Here is a 21,854-nt window from a genome sequence, read left to right as displayed (position 1 = left end):
TTGTACCAACCAAAAACGAGTGCAGTGAACATAATGTTCAGTCCTACAGTCAGGATGCAGTCGCTCCTTCCCACTCCACAAGATACTGCACCTTCCCATCAAGTGTCACCCGACGAGCCAAAACTCTGTATTTTTCGCCACACGCTATTCTACCCGCGGCACCGAAATAACTAGTGATAGAGTTTTTCAGGTGATTGAGCTGTAACTCCTGCTCTGCTAAGTTATTCAGGATTTCTGTGTTAAGTTCTTCAAACTGATAATCTTCTTTGCCTTCATCATCTTTTACAACTTCTGAGTTCTGAGTCTGGAGTGCTCTTCGTGGCAGGCGGCCTCTCCTTCTCCGCAAATGTGGTATTGCAGCAGGCCACGCTCTTCCTGTGCGAGTTCTTTTTCTAGAGTCAGATAATCTAGGGTAGGTAAAGAACACATCTGCTAAGATCTTTTGCAGTTGGGTATTTTTTTTTTCCCACACAGGTTCTCATCTTATGGACTAGGCTCACAAAGTCTCATAATCTCCCTTCCACAGACTCTCTAAGGCTATGGTTACTGACAATTAGTAATATTCACCTGGCTATTAATAATATTCAGTACAATTAAAACAATAAAAGTCATTAGCACCATGTCACTGCCTTCCTTCATACAGACATCATAACTTCCTTGGGGTTGATCTCTGTACAGTTTTTCTTCCTTTAAACTATATGCTATTAAGTTAAAAGAATCAGAGCAAAGCCGGCAATGTGACTCAATAACAAAGAGCTTGCCTAGCATACAGAGGCCCTTGGAGCAATACCCAGCACTACTACGGAAGAAAAGAACAAATCCAGCCAGGTAGGAGGTCTCATGACTTTAATCCTAGCACTCCAGAGGCAGGCAGATCTCTGAGTGAGGTCACCCTGGTTTGCAAAGGGATTTCTAAGAAAGCTGGGGTTACACAGAGAAAACCAAGAGGACAAAAAAAAAAAAAGATTCATACAGGAAATGAGTTTGCATATTAACAACAAGTTAAATGTTTACATTACTAGAACAGCAGTTTCTGAACTCTAAAACAACAATTAAAACAACAGATGAGAAAAACCTTAAAACTAGTAGATATGATCCCAAATAAGCTATACATTTTTCATGCCTCACATGATATGGTCTAAGAAAATTTCTTTGTGAGTAAGTGAATCAAATAAGCAAAGGAGGAAGAGCTTGCTATTAATTAATTTTTCTAAGCCTAAAACTATAATCTTTACACTGTCAAAAGCTTGGTGCTTGATTCAGACATTTAAAATATAAAAGAGTCCTAAAAACAAGATACACTTGTATAGTACAAATATCAAACTTAAGATACCAGGCATGGTAGTAACATATGCTTTAGTTCCCAAATTCTGGAGGCAAAGGCAGGAGGAGCTCTGTGAGGCCAGCCTACGCTACATAGTGAGTTTCAGGCCAACTAGAGATATAAGGAGGATTTGTCTCAAAACAACATACAAACACACAACATCAAAAACAGGAGTCTTGGGAGCGGGAAACAACAAACAGAAAAGTGTACAGCGTATACTGGCCAGGCCGAGAGCTGGCACATGGAGTGCTTCACACTTCGAATTCTGGTACTCAGTAGACTGAAGCAAAGAGGATTGCCAGCCTGGGTTACAAAGTAAAGCATTTAATACACTACAGGAGTCTTCTAAATGCCCCAGTGAATAAGGTACATGCCACCAGACCTGAAAACCTGAATTACGTCCAAAACAAGGAGAAAAGGAGGGATACAAGGAAAGAGGAAGTAATCAAGAGAAAATACAAGGGTGTGTGTGTTTATTTTTTATTGTGAAAGAATAAATGTTTAAAAAGTTAGTAAGCTGAGGAAAAGTCAATTAAGAAAACTTAAAAGAGGCTGCAGAGATGGCTCAGCAGTTAAGAGCACTGACTGTTCTTCCAGAGGTCCTGAGTTCAAATCCCAGCAACCACATGGTGCTCACAACCACCTGTAATGAGATCTGACGCCCTCTTCTGCTGTGTCTGAAGACAGCTACAATGTACTTACATATAATACTAAATAAATCGCCAGATTAAGCAGGGCCGGAGCGAGCAGAGGTCCTAATTCAATTCCCAGTAACCACATGATGGCTCATAACCATCTGTACAGCTACAGTAGACTCATATACATAAAATAAATAAATCTTTAAAAAGAAAAGAAAAGAAAAAAACTTAAAAGACTCAGAAAGCATAAAAAGTTACAAGACTCAGTATTTTTTTAAGCCTCCTCCCTACGGTTGTAAGAACAGAGACAAATCACTGGGAAGAAACAGTTTTTGGAGCTGCCTGCAAATTATGCAGAGACTTCTAGGGATGCAGCTTTTATGAGCTGTCAACTATGTTTCAAAGTGACACAGCTGTGTTTAAGTCATCTGCAGCCAGTCCTACAAGTGTACCTCTATATGCCCGGCCCCAAACTCAATGTGTGTGTGTGTGTGGGGGGGGAATATTAATTAAAATTAGAAAAATAAATAAATAAACCGAACTGGGCAATGAAGGCACATGCCTTTAATTCCACCACTCAAGGGAGTAGCAGGTGGATCTTAGTTTGAGGCCAGCCTAATCCAGCATAGATGAGGTTACAGGGGGAACCTCAGGCAGAGTAATATATAGAATACCTACCCATAATGCCTGGAAATGCTAGACGAGGTAGTTTCTTTTGCACTGGAAGCACCCGTGAGGTCCACATCTGAGGTATTGGATGAATGTGCAATTCCCTCAGTTCTCCTAAGACAATAGAATTTAAATGGTATAACAAACTATATTATATAACAATAGAAATACTAATTCCTTCACAAAGAAAATTCCAAGGAAAGAAAAAACATTAACTATTTACCCTATAGAACAAGGTAAATCCAACGTAGGATTCTCTGAAACTGATTCCTTATCCTGAAAAATTATAAAAAAATAAATTAAAAAAAAAATACATACTGTAACTGGAATAAAACATCCACTTCTCAATAATGACAAGAATCTTTACTGAGAACATACGCAAAAGAACCCTCTTACCAATGGGAGGTCAGCGGCTTTCTGAATCATTTTTCTTGTATATGGGCCAGGAGGGCGACCTACGGATTTTTTCTTTCCTTTTTTTTCTATCCCATTGCTTACTTCCCTGAAACGAAGACTGTATTTAATCCTTGCATAAATCAAAATGACAATGGTTTTACATAGCTAATTAAATAATTTTAATTCCATGTTTGAACATTCTAAGGAAATGGGTATTCTCCTTACTATAAATCTAATGTTTGTCACTTCAAGACTTTAAAAAACAACAAATCAACAAAAAGCCATACTAGCTAAAAAATTTTTAAATTTTAATTTATTTCTTACTACTTTGGAGGAGGTTTCTAGAATTTACTACGAAAAATGACTACAAAATTAGCTAACCTTAGGAAAATACCTATATATAAAATTTCACTATCAACAGTTTTTCTTTGTCTCAGACATAATATCACATATTCGTGTACATAAAGGAACACTTGAATAATACCAGCAGAAAGAGAATCAAGGAGAAACAAGAAAGAAATCTTCCATACTGAGACAGAGCCTCAGTATGGAAGTGCAAACTAGAAAATAATTTTTAAAGCATTTATGTACCAAGTAGTAAAAAGTTGTACAGACAAGGATATAGCTAAAAAGGGGAAGAACAAGCGAGGCAGTGGTGGTGCGTGCCTTTAAACCCAGCACTTGGGAGACAGAGACAGGTGATTTCTGAGTTCGAGGCAAGCCTGGACTACAGAGTGAGTTCCAGGACAGCCAGGGCTACACAGAGAAACCCTGTCTTAAAAATTCAAAAAAAAGGGGGGGGGGTGAGGGGAAAGAACAAAAGAAACAGACAGGAGCATGCAGAGTATAGAGTCTGTCACTCCATGAACAATGGCTGCTACAGAAAGGTCTAAAAGGGACACAAAGATGCTTCCTCTGCTGAAGGACTCACAACATAGACGGTCATAAATAAATATAGGCAAGCTATCACAATAAAGTGGCCAGGAGGATGCTATAAGGAAAGTACAATGAAAGAAAAAGAAAAGGACTACAACTATGGCAGACTAGAAAGAAGACAAACCAGGGAAAACTCTAAGTAGGAGGATAAGGAAGGGGAGTGGGGAGAGGAAGGCCTAGAGGTCAGAACTCTTAAGGATAGGATGAATAGCCTAACATGTAAAGAGGACCACCGAAGTTAAAGTAATAGTACGTGTAGCCTTGAAAGGACTGAGCATACACACGGTCCACAAGGAAGGAGGATGCTTTGAAGACAAAAAAGCCCTTCTTGGTAGTACAAGATAATCTGAAAGCTGCCACACACCACACACTCCTAATATCACAGCAAGGTGGTGTCTGTGAGATTCTCATTTCTTATTTCATAATGGCAACTGAGAATAAAGGATCAAATCAAACTGGTAAATGGCAGGAAAATGCATTTTTTCCTTTCTCAACAATACTTTAAGTATGTACTTTATTAAAATGGCTATATGGTATTGTCAATGATTTGTACATAATTTCCCTACTCTCTTGTTCTCACTAGAATTTCCCTCTGCATACAACCCTTTCTAGCAGTCTCACTGACCTCACACATCCTTGAGAAACAGACTACCTAAGCTTAAGTCTCTAATTTTCACAAGCATATACTTTGCTTTTTTTAAACCATTTCATCAGAAAGGTTTTTCTCCTGCTACCAAAAGTTATTCTCAGGCTGGAGAGATGGCTCAGCGGTTAAGAGCACTGACTGCTCTTCCAGAGGTCCTGAGTTCAATTCCTAGCAACCACACGGTGGCTCACAACCATCTGTTATGAGATCTGATGCCCTCATCTGGTGTGACTGAAGACAGCAACAATGTACACATATGCATAAAATAGGTAAATAAATAAATCTTAAAAAAAAAAAAAAACAATAAACAATTCTTCTGAGGCTGAGGCAATAGAACCTTCCCTTTGCTGTCTCAATGAGGTTTGACTTACACTCATCTTTGCTTAGTCACTGGACCATTCTTGGTACACAAAAACAGATTCCAATTATTTCCTAACTACTAAAATAGCTGTTATGTTCTATTATCATGCCCGTCCATTGGTCTGCTTCACTTTACAGCAATCACTCTCTCCTGTCTAACTCAGTTTCCTTCTGTACCCTCTTATGCCCTCTTCCCTTCATAATTATCATCATTCTGAATATTAGTATCCCTGACATGCAGAAGCATGGTTCTTAATACACAAATCACAAAGTATAGATTCAGTTATACTTCAACTCATTCCAATCTTTACTGTTTATTCTAAATAAATTGCTTTAGTCAATGTCACTAATAACAAAATGTTACAGTTCAATGTCCAATGTCATTTAATTTATCTATTTTTCATGAAACAATTCCCTTCTTTTGGTTTACATGACACCAATACTCCTGGTTGCGTTCTACTATGATGGTCATTCTGTTTCAATTTCCTTTGTTTTATACCTTACATATTATAAATCTCCAAATTTCTAAATTCAGACACCAACTTAAGTCTTATTCTCTTCTCTACTTGTTCCCTGGGTCATTGTATTCATTCTCCTGATTTTATAAATCTGCCTAAAAGTTTATATCATTTGTCTTGACTGGTCTATGCACGCCTTATCTACAAATCAAAGTTACCTACCTATCACCATTTAATTATGTGTCCTAAGAATCTCCACTGGAGAACAAAGCGGGAAATGCCCAGCCCACCCGCCCACCTCACTGTCACCTTCTTCCCTATCTTATTACAAAACCAGCATCTAGGAGTTGTTCAAGCACAAAATTTAAATCTGTTAACTTATTCCTCTCTTTTCCCTTATAAATTTAATTCAGTGACAAATCTGATCAATTCTGCCCCAAAAAAGATGTCAACCCTATTCACTCCACTTGACTGTTTCCACAACTCTGCACAAGCACCATGCAGACCTTTACCTACTTTTCTTACCTCTGTACTACCTTGCAAAGACTTTTTTAAAGATAATTAAAACTGTTTACCTAATTAAAATGGCTACCATTGTTTAGGGACAGCAGGCTATCGCTATCTACAAGTTGCCTTGTGATCAAGTGCCATCCAATCTTTCAAGTAAGCTCCCTATTCTCTAACCAAACTAGGGTTCTGTGAATTTTGAGACTGTGTTTCATGGCCTCCACTCTGCACCCTGGAGTACTATGCTCCTTTACCCTTCACACAGTTAGAATACTCTCAAATATTATCTTACATAGTCTTCCTTCCTTAAGCCTTCACTTTGAAGTACAATGTCCCCACCTCTACTGACCCGACAGGTATGAAACAGTGTACTACCTCTACTGGCATCAGAATACTCATCAACTATTTAATTATTTACTACACATTTTCCTCACTATAATGTGATCCCATCAAGGACAAGAGGAACTCTGTCTTGTCATTAAACCCTCAGCACATAGAAGGTAACAGCATCTGACCAAGTGCTAAGTGTGCAAATTAAATGGAAACACACATTAAAACTAAAACCTAAGTAGTAAGTCCTTTCCTCAAAGGCCAAAGGCCTAGTAAGTGAACATCTAACATGCCCTTTCCTTACCCTGTCTAAAGGGAATTAATTAGCCTGCCATGGGGTGGGGCTAGTGCAGGTCCCCGCGCCACTGACACTGACATACACGCTGTCACATGCCACCTTGTAACACACACATTCAGTGAGAAAGCACGCTGCACCACAGACTTTACCTTGAGTCAGATATAGGTTTGGATGCCTTTCTGCCTTTAATTTTAAATTCATGGGATGTTCCTTCAGGTTCTTTCTCTGCTTTGAAAGCCACATTTGGTGGCACAGGAGGAACACGAATTCGCAACCCAAACAAATGCTTCTTCTTCTTTATTTCCTTCCCAGACATAAACCTAAATTTAAAAAAAAAATTGACTAAAATTTTAAAAACTGCACATACATATGGAAGGCCCTAGCATAGCTTTCATGGAGAACTACCAGATACTACAAAATATTTGCCTTGATTTCCTTTATTCTTATCAACCCCACACCAGGCTATAGACTCCTACCTAAAGGCTACAGATTATCATGAGTGGAAAGGATAGGCCAAGAATTGAAAAAAGTCCCACATTCTCCTCTCAAATATGGCTTCTAGATTAGTTGTGATAATACATAACTAATAATAGATCATAGATAACAGATTCCCAATTCATGGGAAGCCAAGCTGGGAGGATTATTTAAATTCAGGTTTTTGTGGTTATTACTGTTATGAGACAGGTCTCATTATGAAGGAGCCACTGTTTCAGGCTCTGAACACAGGGCTGTGGATTAGCCTGAGCATATGTCAGTAATGCCCTGTCTCTAAATTAATAAATGATCTCAGGAAGAAAAGAGTATTGAGTCCCAAAAGACTATATTTTGGGGAATCGTTATAGTACAAAAAAATCTGACCAAAGAACTTTTAATAAGCCTATCTCTAAAGATCCAGAAAATAAAATGAGTATATAGAAGGCCAGCCATGGAGTTGAAATCAACTTAGACCCAAAAAGGGTTAGTATAGACTTTAGGCATCTGGAAAACTTTAGAATTTTTACAACCAAACATTTCCATACACTCTTAACTCTACTAGCATATTCCTGGCCATGAAAACCTGTAGCAGCCAATAGCTAAAAATGTTTTTCCATTTTTATGTACCTTAATAGCATATACCTCTCATTTCTACATTAACAGTAGCATGTATTTCTGACATTTTAAGGTGGAATTAAGAATTTTATCAGTACAATTACTCAATTACCTTATACATTTTTAAAATAATTTAAAGATCTACTTACAAGTAATGAAAACATTATCTAGTAAGAAAATACTATCAGGTTCAAAACAGTATCTTCTCAAACCCCAAATTTTTATAATACAAGAATAGACTGAGAGTCTATATAAATACATTTAAGAATTTCCTTGTCATTTTGAAAATATTTTCAAGAAATGTAGACATGCTGGATTTAAAGAAGAAAGGAGAGTGGTCTATACAAGAATAAGATTTTATCAGTGAATTATCTAAGACCACTCAGACCAATACTACCTAGTACTATTTGCTCAGTAACTTACTTACTGCTCCTCAGTATGGTAATACCTAATCTTAAACCACAAAAGACTCTCCATTTTTTGCATATTCCCACTAGTTAGCAAGATTTCACTTTATCTTCAGTATTTTACATTACAGAGAGTAGAATAAATCTAAGTCCCTATCACAACACTGATATCCTCCCACCCACCCATTCTCTGAAGTATTACTCTCTTCTACTTCCAGCCTTCTAGAATCCCTACCTTACTCTGACCAAAAGAGAACAGAACATTAAAGCATTATATCTCCCTTATAGGGATATGTAAAATAAATCCACTTACATGGTCTTGTAATCATTTAATGCCTCCAGAACATGTTCATATCTTTCAGATTTGGGTGTGTCTGCCAGCTGTGAAGTATCAAGAAACAATTTAATACACTATAAGTTCATTCATTAATAATACACAGGTGCTAGGCAGAGCTATAGGATGTGTGCTCAGAAGACCTAGCATCTATCTATTTTGGGTCCTCCCCAAGTTACTACATGACCTACCTAGTGCCACTAAACCTTTCGCGACTAAATTTCTGTTACAAGAAAAGTTTAAATTTTATACCCATTTTGTTATTAGTTCATTACATGAAATAAATGTATTTGTAGAACTGCATACTATAAAACACTACAAAGATGACATATTAGTAGTTATATTCAATTTCTTTTAACTCTATAACTTAAGGAAATAATACCTCTAATATTATACATAATTTCTACAACAATAACAAAAATGTGAAACTTGAAGGGGTTATTTTCACAATTATATACTTTAGTTGGTCCTAAGTATCTCAGCATCTTTTCAACCTCACAAACAACTAGGGCTTTGGGGAGTCTTTTGTTTGATTGGGCTTTTTCTCTTTTGACTTTTCAAGACAGTGTTTCTCTGTGTGCCCTGGCTATCCTGGAATTCACTCTGGAACCCAGACTGGCCTCACACTCACAGAGATCCATCTCCCTCTGCCTACCAAGTGCTGGGGTAAAAGGAGGGAACCCCCACAGCCCAGCCCACAAACCACAGTTTTAACATCGATACATCCATTCAGCATGGTGGCACAAAACTTTGATCCCAGCACTTGTTAGGCAGAGGCAGGTAGATTTCTGTGAGTTCAAGGACACCCTGATCTACAGAATTGAGTTCCAAGACTGCCTAGGTTACACAGAGAAACCCTGTCTCAAAAACACTAAATACAAACAAAACATTAAAATGTGGCCCCAAAGATAAGATAGACAGACAGACAGTGCTCTATAATCTGACACAAAGAATGTTTTTCACTAGTTGAAGTTCCCAAGTCCAAGGACACATCAAGTGAAACTCAATCTGCCAAAAGGAATGTTGGAGCTAAAAGAGGCTCACAATTTATTATTCCAACTGTGTTCTACACAGTTGATGAGTTAATATAAAAGTAGTTAGGACATAAGTGAAACCCCTGTGTAATGTCTGCAACTCAGGAGCCTGTCACCAGGCAGCCTAAATTGGTGCTAGCCAGCCCATCCTAAACCAATAACGAGACAACCCAGAGGGAAGTCAAGCCCAAGACAAGCCTTGATAAGCTAACAGGCTTTATGATAGCATTGATATGTTAGAGAACCAACCCCAAGCTCTAAACCCTGAAAGCATAAAACTAAAGTCCAATGAACAATTAAAAAAAATGAGAACTTTAAAAGTAGTCCGTAGAACTGCACCACAAAACTCCTGAGATGTGGCTTCTCAAGTCTCTGCCTTAGCAAGAGGACTTTATGACTGGCCTGTGTGTGGGCCTAACTTCAGTGACCATTGAACTTCTAGCACTATTGCTGAGCTCACACATGCCCACCTCTCAGTGAAAGGTGTTGCATAATATTCTCAAGGACCTCTACCAGTGCCATTCTCCCAGCCTGCCTCAGAGGAAAAGACGTGGATGTGCACCGGGCGGTGGGGCGGTGGTGGTGCACACCTTTAATCCCGGCACTTGGGAGGCAGAGGCAGGCAGATTTCTGAGTTCGAAGCCACTCTGATCTACAAAATGAGTTCCAGGACAGCCAGGGCTACACAGAGAAACCCTGTCTCGGAAAAAAAAAAAAAAAGACGTTCAAGCCTGCAAAGCTTCTTCACTGGACAAGATCACCCTGTGGAAGCCTGCACAGCATTCTCTGCCTGTCTGATTGCTAGCTAGCCACTTGGTAATAAGTCTAACTAACTTTTACCTTAGTATGGTATTATATGGAATGTTTGGGTAAATAAACCAAGTATATTCAAAAGACAAATCTTGTATGTACATCCTAAGTGTCAAACACCTCACAGCACACAGGCCATACAAAGGTAAAATGAACTGCTCAAATTCTCCTGGTTAGAAAGAATGCCAGAACCTAATCTCAGATGGTTGTTCTATCAGTACTTCTGATGCTAGTGCTAGCTGTACTAGGTCAAATGATGCTCATCACTATCAGATTGGCCTCCTTATCCGAGATACCCATAACAGAGTTTAGAGGGACTTTTGAGGATTGAAAATAGGGCCTTACATATCAAAAGCACATGCTTGCAGGAGTTGGTGGCACATGCATTTAATTCCAGCATTTGGGAGGATTGTCAGGTCTACACAGTAAGTTCTGAGACAGCCAGAGATACATAGAGACTTGTCTCAAAATAACAATGGGGCTGGAGAGATGGCTCAGTGGTTAAAGGCACTGGCTGCTCTTCCAGAGGTCCTGAGTTCAATCCCCACAACCATATGGTAGCTCACAACTATCTGTAATGAGATTGGATGCCCTCTTCTGGTGTGTCTGAAGAGAGCAATGGTGTACTCACATACATCAAATAAATAAATCTTTTAAAAAAATAACAAATAGCCGGGCGGTGGTAGCGCACGTCTATAATCCCAGCACTTGGGAGGCAAAGGCAGGCGGATTTCTGAGTTCGAGGCCAGCATAGTCTACAGGGTGAGTTCCAGGACAGCCAGAGCTACACAGAGAAACTCTGTCTCAAAAAACAGAAAAAAATTAAAAAAATAAAAAATAAATAAAAAAGCACATACTTAACCCTCTAAAGTACAATCTCAGACACAGAGTTTCTATTTAAGGAAGAATAAAAAAGCAGATTTTGAACTTTGCAAGAAAATAAGGAAGCCCTGGAACTGATTCAACCATTAATCAAGACCACAATCTTTTTATAAGAGATCCACTACTACTCTTGGCTTAATACTACTAGTGGTAAAAGCTAAATCATTTACTAAACCCCACTTCATGAGCACCATAGTTGAGCAAAAGCTCTCTTAAACTCTTCTCTTCCATGTTATAAGACAATTCTGCAAATATCTGAAAATAGCTTTCATAAGTTTGAAACCAAGGTCAAGTTTCTAATAGGTCACATCATGTTATTACTTCATATAAACTGTCTAACTAATCTGTTTCCCCTCTTATCATCCAAATCCGAAGTCTTGTCAGAGTAGTTATAATAAAATCAAAAATCCCTATCGGTATTATTGTGCTTAAATTTAAAAGAAACAAAAAACAAAAAACAGGGCGTAGTGGCACACACTTTTAATCCCAGAATTTGGGAGACAGGCAGAAGCAAGTAGATCTCTGTGAGTTTGAGCCCAGCCTGATGACAATGAGTTCCAGAATAGCCAGAGATAGCCAGGGGAAAAACATCAACAGCAACAAGACTTTTAAAAGATCTTTATAGGCTGGGCGGTGGTGGTGCATGCCTTTAATCCCAGCACTTGGGAGGCAAAGACAGGCGGATTTCTGAGTTCGAGGCCAGCCTGGTCTACAGAGTGAGTTCCAGGACAGCCAGGGCTACACAGAGAAACCCTGTCTCAAAAAAACAAAAAAATAAATAAATAAAAGATCTTTATAAATGTTCCACCCCCTCCACCCCTGCTTTGTAGTACTAAAGATTAAACTAAAAGCCTCATATATACTATACAAGTGTTTTAGCACTGAACTACATACATCCTGGGTCCTCTTTTTACTGTTTTTTCTTTTTTGAGCAGGAGGTTCATGTATCCCAGGCTGACCTTTAACTTCTCATCTTTCTGTATCCATGTCCTAAGTTCTGGATTACAGGCATGTACCTGGTTTTATCTGGTGTTAGGGACTAACCCAGGGCATTATTTTAACCCAGGGCAGAGAACCCTACCATCTAAGCTACATCTACACGTCCCTATAATTTATTTTTTAAATGTGGGGAATGTGGGGAAAGACAGAGTTTTGCTTTATACCCCGGTTGGTCCCAAACTTGTAACAATAGGTATCTGCAATCATATTCCACTTACCTGAGTGTCTCACTCAACTGTAGGCTGGCTTTGAACCTGTGATCCTACACAACTGCCTTCTGAGTAGCTGGGACTATTGCACTTTATTTTTAGGCTTTATTTTTATTTTATATTCTTTGAGACAAATATTCACTATGTAGCCCTGGATGGCCTAGAACCCTCTGCATAGACTATGCTGGAATCAAACTCATGGTGTTCTCCCTGCCTCTGCCTTCCAAATGCTGTGATCAAAGGTGTGTGCCAATTCTTGTTTTCAACTCAAATATTCAGATATTTTCTCTTGATCCCAGCACCCTTTCCAAAGACAAAGCAGACCTTGGCCCTCTTTTACAAGCTCCATCAATATTTCCCAAGCTAGTTTTCTTACTGATTTTTGAAGTCAAATACAAATCCACTTAATTTTTACTTAATTACTTTGTATTTCAATGTATTATTTGAAGTCAGTTTATAATTTGTGTTACCATGTCCACGGCATTCTATATAACAGTGTTGCATATCTGAAAGAACAATATTTAGAATATTTATTCTTCTAAGATTTTTAAAATTTCTTTATAAAACTTCAAAATTGACATCTGAAATATCAACTTCCTACTTTGCTGAGAATCAACAACAAAACTGATCTATTTCTGAAACGTACTTTTCTTTACTTTCTGAAAATTATAATATCTGGGCAAGGTAGCATATTACTTTGACCCTAGCACTCAGGAAGCAAAGGCATGAAGTTCTCTGAGTTCAAGGCCAGCCTGGTCCACAGAGTAAGTTCTAGAACAGCCAGAAATACACAAAGAAACCCTGTCTTTAAAAACAGAAAGGGGGAGGCTGGGTGTGGTGGCGCACGCCTTTAATCCCTTTAATCTAAAAAAAAAAAAAAAAAAAAAAAAAAAACAGAAAGGGGGGAGAGGAGGGAAGGAGAGAGGGAAAGGGGGGAGGGGGAAGAAGAGAGAGAAGAGAGAGAAAGAAGGAGGGGAGGGAGAGAGCAAGCCACAGAAAGAATTTTCAGTAATGACTCTACCATGCTTTTTCTCAAATTTTATCTCTAAATCCCTGGAGAACACTATTTTGAACTCATGTACGGGGGTGAAAGACTCTCTTCTGTGTTTTACAAACTAAAGTGCAACTATGGTGTATAGTTTGGAGTGTCTGTATCAGAATGGCGTCATATGTTAAGTGTTTTTTCTGATTGTGAGGGCTAAGCAAGTATTGTCACCACCTACAACTACATTTTTGTTACTTAGAGCTTATCTTTGAGACAAGGTTATTACTTTACATATATATATATACATATATATATGTAAGCCTAGGTTGGCCTTGTGAAATTATGATCTTCCTACATCAGCCTGAATAGATTATAGGTATGCAATCACATGCCCAGATCATAATATACTTAACTATACAAATGTAAATGTTTAAAATATAATTCTTACGTTAACAAAATATACCCTTTAACAAGAGCCACCTATCCAATATTAAAATAAAACATACAAGGCCCTTAAACCTGAGTTTTCCCCAACTATCCAATACTAATATATAACATACAAGGTCCTAAGTATTGCTGTTATTCAGACTTCTTATTTTACTTAAAAATATACATTCTATTATACTCCATGGTCTCTAGACATTTTTCTCACATAGTACTTACTGATTTACCTCCACTTTTCTTCTCAAAAGTAAGGCTGCACTATATATAGCCTGCTGTCAACCTTAGTGAGTTAACGTTTTAAGACTACAATTAACAGAAATTGAGCTATTTTAAAAACGAAGATTTAAAATAAAATCACAGTAGAAATAAAAAACAACTGATATCAGGCAGAGTCCAGAATATATTAGTATCTTAGGTTTAACTCACTAAGGCAATACTTTAACTGAAAATATTAAAAGAAACTTTATTGTGGTCTCAAATTTAATAGTTATATTAAATGTTCTTGCTATCCATTATCAAGCAGGAAGCTATCAACCTGTAAGTCAGCACTTGGGAGACAGATGCAGGGAAATCACTGTCTTAAGTTTCAGGACAAGCAAGTCTACTCAGAAAGCTCTGGGCAAGCTAGGACTATACAGTGAGGCTGCATCCAAAAGAAATAAACTCTAAAACCTATCATTGTCTTCTGACACAGATATAAAAAGTCCAAAAACAGGCATAGTGGCACAAACCTTTAATCTCAGCACTCAGAAGTCAAAAGCAGGAGGAGCTCTTGAGTTTGAGGCCATCATGGCCTATATAATTGAGTTCCAGAACAGGATTACAATAAAGAGAGGCTTTCTCAAAAAAGAAAAAACAATGCTATAGGTCTGATGTACAAACTAAATATGTATATATTTATTGTGTCCCTGGTGCTCCATGAAATTGTAAATCCCCACCACATCTTTGGTATTCTACTTAATATGATCTCTAGCACCAAAGCCATACACACAAATTCCTCATAAATTTCCAATTAGCTGACATATTTTTACAAAATTACATGTATAACTTGTAATAGATTATATTATAGAAAAACTAGTAAAATGTAAAAATATTGGAGAACTTAATTTTTACTTTGCATTATTTATAGTTTCAAAATGAGCTTATATATTTTTTATCTTATTTTTTTCTTCTTGAGACAAGCTCTCGCTCTGTAGCACAGGCTAGCCTTCCACTCACAGCAGTCTCGCTAACCGGGTTACAGTTCGAGATTGCTTTTCCAAAGCCTCCCTGTAAAACTAGCCCAGGTACAAAACCCTTTAGAGAAGAGACTTCAGAAGTCACTGTAACTGAGTATTCCAATACTGACTGATCCCAGCACTCCTTGACAGAGTATTTCAGATATGTAAGAGATAGGAGGAAAAGAATAATACTGGTTACTTCTCTAAATTTTCTATAGAAAACTGAAAAGGGGAAATTATACATAAGATAGCCAATAAAAAATTTTTTCTAGCAGATCTTTAACTACAATGCTCTGACTTCAAAATATGGAAAAAAATCAAGTAATTTATTTCCAAGTTTCCCAAAACAAGAAAATAAAACAATAGTTCTGATGTCCTTACCAAAGTTATTTTGCTCACAAAAATAAATAAACAAACATTAAACCTTAGTTGTCTGACTTGTTCATGTGTCTTTTTAGTCTTTCACAAAAACAAAGCATAGACATCAAGGAGCTCTGAGCCACCTACCTCTCCAGGGTGCAATCTATCCCAGTTCTCATTAATGTATGTCATAAGCTCAAGTTCAGAATCAAAGTACTTCTTCTTGTGAATAACACTTAGGTTGTAAAGGCATAGGTGTGCTATATCTACCCTGAAATCCAAAAATAATCAAAATAGACGAAAACTGGTTTTGATTATTGTTTAAAAATCTGTTTCTTTATAAAACTAGTGTAGTATAACCAAAGTGACATGCTTAGGTGGATAGGTGGCCAATAACTTAAATCACAGTCACAATACAGTAAACTGATCCACATGAAGAGACTGGAAAACTCTAGCTAATTTATCGGGAATAAAATTACTTCCTAATGCATTTTTAAAAGATCTGGCTATAGGAGAAAATGATTTATAATTAAGACCATTGTGTTTCACTGTAAGGAAACCACAAAGCAGACTATACATTACTGGGCCTGTGCCATTGGCACAAGTTAAGGCATCACCTGTTCTTAAATATGTAAAGCAAATAAAAATTTATAAAATCATAGTATACAAATTTTACTAGATCTCCAAAATTCTTAAATATGTAATAAGTCATTACTACATCAGAGCAGAAACTGTCATTTTATTTTATGTAATACTCTGAAGGCATTAAAAGCTGAAAACAGAAAAAACTTAAGAGCATAAGAGACACCTGAAAGTAGTATCTCTAACTTCCGTAATGAACAGCCTGACTAACAGAATAGTAGGAGGGATAATCCTAAAGCCAGTTAGGCCTTGAGGACTACTAAAGCAAGTAAAAATGAGGTATAGAGAACAAAATTTTATTTACATTTCATGTGGAAGGTTTTATGTGATATGGCACTTTTTAAAAAGTAGAACAGTTCATGCTCACCACTGTAATGGTAGGCGTTTGAGGTATTCTGGTCCAGAACTGCAGACAGAGCAAATAAATGTATAAAACCTAAAGAAGTGGGGGGAAAAAAGAGGTTTTAAACTGAGTATTCAAACTAGTTAACAATTACAGTCAATACTCAGCAAATGGTATAAGGCTTTATAATTTAACAGCTAGTATACAATCAAAATGTACTTTCAATTATGACATTAATAACCAACAATATTTAAAATTCCTATGTAGGGGTAAAGGACAATTTCTTTAACCATTAGAGAATTCTCTAGTTATTTTTACTAATAGCTTATGTGTGCCAAAATCTTTGATGGCTACTTTTATAAGCATTATTTCACTCAATGTTCAAAAGGAGCTATAAAATAAACTCAAAAGCAAACCAAGATCAAAAGGACACTTATCCTTACTTAAACCAAGATTTGAGCCAAGAGATTAATAAGCCAACTTAAACGATCTCTCTAGGTTTTCTTCCTAGAGCTCACTGTCCTATCCTAATATCCTGACACAGAAAGTACATAATACCTGCTTTCACAAGTTTTCAAATTTAATATACAATTTGTTTTTAATAAGATTAATGGTCTTTCAATTCTCACAGTATTCCATTGACCTTCATGAACACAAGGAATCAATGAGAATAGTTTTGAGAACTGTAGCGTGACAAAAAAAGAAAAAAGTGTGATCACTGAGACAATACTTGAAAGCTTTCTGAAATAATATTCAAAAGCATAGAAAATATATATAAAGCATGTTTACTATTCAGTATTTTCACTCTGAAACTGCAAATAACCACAATTAAAAAGCAGCCATGTCAAAGCAGTCATTAAAATTGTAAAGCTCTTCTTACCTATCTCCAAACAGCATTGGCTTCTGGAGGCATTGGACACAAGCCTCATGAAACCACTGCTTACATCGGCAGCACTGCAGCATCTTTAAATACCAGCTGCCACAAAGACAGAAGACTCCAAGTTAATTCTCTTTAAAGCAATACTTCACTACACTTCAAGACTAGCCCCAACTCACAATGTCCCTGGCCTCCCCAGGCTGGGATTACAAGTATATGTAATTATTAAGCTAATTTACTACTTACTGATGAGGCAAGAATTTAAAATATATATATATGTACATATATATATAAAACCAATACAGTTCTGATGTAAGTATTATATTTCTGCTATAAATACTAATATTAGTATGAATTTTTCCCAAAAAAAGGTTTATAATATTAATTATTTCATCCTTCCTCTAATGTGGAAATTTAATGTTCTTTAAGCTTAATTAGTATTCAAGTTAATGTCTTTGATCTCTCTCAAATCACAAGATTCAGGGGTTTTTGCTTTTGTAGTGAGGAGTAATTCAGGTTGTTTTAAACACTATACCAATGAGCTACACACCCATATAGCACTTTTTATTTTGGTTGTTGTTTTTATTTGTTCTTTTCTTTTCTTTCTTTTTTTGAAACGTGGTCTCACATATCACAGCCTAGCCTCAAACTAAAAATGACCTCAAAACTAGGGACCCTAAGCTCCCTAGTACTGAGATTAATCACCACTTTACCCAGTTCATAAGGTGCTGAGGATCAAACTCAGGCTTCCAGCCTGCTAGACAGGTCGCTTTGAATTCCTGACAGCAACCACATCCAACTATTTAAAGACTTTTCTTTTCAGTTTGGTTCTTACTGCTGCACAGGCGAATCCTAAACTACTAGCCAGACAAGCAGTTCTCCACCTGTGAGTTGCGACCTCTTTAGGATCAAATGACCCTTTCACAGGGGTCACCTAAGACTATCAGAAAACACGGATATTTGTATTATGATTCATAACATTAGCAAATTTAAAACTGAAGTAGCAACAAAAATACTTTATGATTGGGGGGGTCATCATAACATGAGGAAGTAAGTGCATATTAAAGGGCTGCTGCATTAGGAAGGTTGACAAGTACTGTCCTAGCATGAAGCGATCACTCTTCCTCGTCCTCCTGTGTAACTACAAATACAGACATGGACCACACTAGGTCTGGCTCTAATCTGGCTATTTAAAAAAAAATGTTTTAATACATGTATGTGTGGGTGCTGGCTTCTCTACATGTACATCATGTGCATGCAGTGCTTTGCAGAGGCCAAAAGAGGGAAGCAGATTCTCTGAGAACTGGAGTAAAGGTAGTTGTGAGACGCCAGGGGTACGAGGAATGAACCCAGATCCTCTGAGGAACAGCATGTGCTCTTAATCACCAAGCCATCTCTTTAGCACCATTCCCTTTTAAATTTGTGTGCCTATATGTAGGTACATGCATGTTGAATATAAATGCCCACAAAGTCCAAAATGGGGTGTGGATCCCTGGATCCAGAGTTACAGTTGGTTGTGAGTCACTAATATGGTTGCTGAAAATACAACAAAGATCCTCTAGAAGAGCTCTCAACCCATGAAGCCATCTTTCCACCGCCTCTGAAAATTTTTTGCTATAGTTTTGCTTCTTCACATGAATTCTCTGTATCTTACAAAAGACAGATTAAAAGGTACTAATGTTTAGTCCAAATGTCAAATGGCCATAGAGATTTCTGTTTATGAACATCTTATTGTATCTATTTATTATAATGAAAACCAAGTTCAGCAATACATTTAGTTAACATGATTAGAAATCAAAGCAATACCTCTATCAAGTAAAAGGGGGTTGTGATAGTTTGTTATAAACTCTAAAATCTGATTCAGAGAGCTAAAAGCTGCCAAAACGCAATTTTCATCTCAGGTTATTTTCTCCTCATAAATAGTATCTACACTTGAAAACATGTCTTTTTGAAGTAATCATGGGCATAACAGTTGTTTTGATTCTGCTTGTACAACTATTTTCTAGGCAAAAAGACATTTTTACAAGTACAACATGTCTTCAAAAAAGATATGTTTTCGGCCGGGTGGTGTTGGCATGCGCCTATAACCCCAGCACTTGGGAGGCAGAGGCAGACGCATTTCTGAGTTCGAGGCCAGCATGGTCTACAGCATGAGTTCCAGGACAGCCAAGGCTATACAGAGAAATCCTGTCTCAAAACAAAAACAAAAACAAAACAAAAAGACATGTTTTCAAGTACAGATACTATTTACGATGAGAAAATATCCTGAGATGAAAGGTTACTAGTATTATTTATTTGTATTAAAATTAATAGTGGATCTACGGGCGGCAGTGGCGCACACCTGTAATCCCAGAACTTGGGAGGCAGAGGCAGGTGGATTTCTAAGTTCGAGGCCAGCCTGGTCTACAGAGTGAGGACAGCCAGAGCTATATAGAGAAACCCTGTCTCGAAAAACCAAAAACCAAAAAAAAAAAAAAAGCTTAAGGTTTGTGTACTCATATAAATAAAATAAACAAACTTTAAAGGGGGGGGGGCTGGAGAGATGGCTAAGTGGTTAAGAGCACTGACTGAAGACAGCTACAGTGTACTCATATAAATAAAATGAATAAACTTTAAAAAAAAAATAGTGGATCTATAGACATCTTTGCTGACAAAACTTTCACAATTTTTTGTTTTAGAGGCACTGCTTTAATTTCTAATTGTGCTAGGCCAGTTTATTAAATTGCAACACTTCTTTTCCATCATAATAAATGATATAATAGAAAGGTATCTATTGGCAAATATTTAAACAGGCAGTGATGGTGCTCACCTTTAATCACAGCACTGAGGAGGCAGAGACAGGCATACCTTGTGAGTTCGAGGCCATTCAGGTCTACAGCAAGAGTTACAAGACAGCCAAGGCTACATAGAGAAACCCCATCTTTTTAGGTTTTTCAAGACAGGTTTTCTCTGTATAGCCCTGGCTGACTTGAAACTCACTCTGTCCAGGATGGCCTTGAACTCAGAAATTGCCTGCCTCTGCCTCCCAAGTGCTGGGTGGGGTTAAGGCCGTGTGCCACCACTGCCCTGTGAGAAACCCTGTCTTGAAAAACCCAAACACAAACAAATAAGTAAATCAATAAATAAATGGCTCAAATTATATGATCTAATTAAAGATGTAATGTTAACTAGAATGGCCAACATCAAATGATTTCCTTTTACAATCTTATAGGATGATAATTAAGGATAATTGATGGGTGCTATACCAATGGAATCTTAAATATTAAACAAAACTCATTTATGCACCCCCACTTATTAAAGCTCAAATATCCTAGCTGTCAATACTGCAGCTATTAAGTCTCATTTAAAGATAAGATACCTAGGGCTGAGAGATAGTTCACTGCTTCTGCAGAAGACCTGGGCTCTGTTCCCAGCACCCACATTAGGCAGCTTGCAACTGCCTGAAATCCAGGTCCAGAATATCCAATGTCTTCTCTGGCACTGTACTCATGTGCACATTATCCACATACAGACATACCCACATATACATAATTTAAAATATAAAATCCTTTAAGATAAATTAAAATAAAAAATAAGCATAAAATACCCAGTACACCTTTTTAGTACCTGGATATTGTATTTCTTCAGTAAAATATTTAGAAAAATTAAACAGTAGTTTCTTCTGAAATTCTGTGTATATACACAGGAACTAATAGTTGGGAAAGACTAGTTCATATGATGTTCAATAAACTGAGTCAACTTCACACTCCAAAGGGGCAAAGTGGGCTCTACAACACACACTTCCCTAGCTTACTATAGTGGCACATCTGGAGATGACGGAGAGAGGGAAAAGGAGAGCGGCCAGGGGAAGGAAGAGGGAGAAGATGGGGGAGAGAAAGAACATTAGAGTTATTTTTTTAATTGATTCTTTCATACATTTGCAATTCTCTATCAATGCCACACCAGAATCAGTGACAGTACTGCATCCTTGGTGCTCTTGAGAATCAGAGATCAGTAGAGCAAGACCATGCCTCAAACAACTAGAAAAAGAGGTCTTCATAAAAAAGTTTAAGGGGCTGGAGAGATGGCTCCGTGGTCAAGAGTACCGACTGCTCTTCCAGAGGTCCTGAGTTTACTTCCTAGCAACCACATGGTGGCTCACAACCATCTGTAATGGGATCTGATGTCCCTTTCTAGTATGTCTGAAGACAGCAGCAGTATACTCATATACATGAAATAAATAAAATAAATCTTTAAAAAATTTTTTAAAGAAAAAGAAGATAATATACATTAGTAAAAAATCACATCAAAGAACATAAAATAACTGTGTTTACTTACTCTCCAGGGCCTCCACAATAGCAGTAGCACTGCTGGACATTGGTTTTATGACCTGCATCCCATTCAAGGTCGGCCACACTATAGGGTAATGTCTGCTTCATGACTTGCAATGCTTTGGCATTTGGTCCTTTCTTAAGCGCACCACCCCTCTACATATTAGAGGGAAAATATTTGAAAAAGTGAAGGTCAAGTTTTTTAATCAAATTTTCTAATTTTTAATTCTATACTTTAAAAATGCCTGATACTTCTGAAATAATTTCCATTCTGAATTCCTATGATACCATATTGTCTGGTCTGTTACTAATAATGTATTTATTTTATTATATTCTTTCAATTTATT

The 21,854-nt window shown here is 37.3% G+C and overlaps 1 protein-coding gene across 5 annotated transcripts in view; it reads right to left on the bottom strand.

Annotated features, from left to right (window-relative positions):
- Nucleotides 1-21,854, bottom strand: part of Mtf2 (metal response element binding transcription factor 2) — a 42,277-nt gene continuing 20,423 nt past the window's right edge. For 4 of the 5 annotated variants that reach the window (XM_031337222.1, XM_031337218.1, XM_031337221.1 and 1 more), the window contains 10 exons: nucleotides 21,515-21,663; nucleotides 17,201-17,296; nucleotides 16,345-16,413; nucleotides 15,483-15,606; nucleotides 8,372-8,439; nucleotides 6,712-6,882; nucleotides 3,028-3,133; nucleotides 2,855-2,907; nucleotides 2,641-2,745; nucleotides 1-407 (listed from right to left, as the gene is read on the bottom strand). In XM_031337222.1, the coding sequence (XP_031193082.1) occupies nucleotides 50-407; nucleotides 2,641-2,745; nucleotides 2,855-2,907; nucleotides 3,028-3,133; nucleotides 6,712-6,882; nucleotides 8,372-8,439; nucleotides 15,483-15,606; nucleotides 16,345-16,413; nucleotides 17,201-17,296; nucleotides 21,515-21,663 (1,299 nt within the window). In that variant the 3' untranslated portion in view covers nucleotides 1-49. Of the gene's footprint in view, nucleotides 408-2,640; nucleotides 2,778-2,854; nucleotides 2,908-3,027; nucleotides 3,134-6,711; nucleotides 6,883-8,371; nucleotides 8,440-15,482; nucleotides 15,607-16,344; nucleotides 16,414-17,200; nucleotides 17,297-21,514; nucleotides 21,664-21,854 lie in introns of all 5 variants that reach the window. The other variant, XM_031337220.1, reaches the window with a different exon arrangement.

Source organism: Mastomys coucha, unplaced genomic scaffold (assembly GCF_008632895.1).
Source record: "Mastomys coucha isolate ucsf_1 unplaced genomic scaffold, UCSF_Mcou_1 pScaffold22, whole genome shotgun sequence".
Classification (NCBI taxonomy): domain Eukaryota; kingdom Metazoa; phylum Chordata; class Mammalia; order Rodentia; family Muridae; genus Mastomys; species Mastomys coucha.
This window is presented reverse-complemented; position numbering and strand designations above follow the sequence as displayed.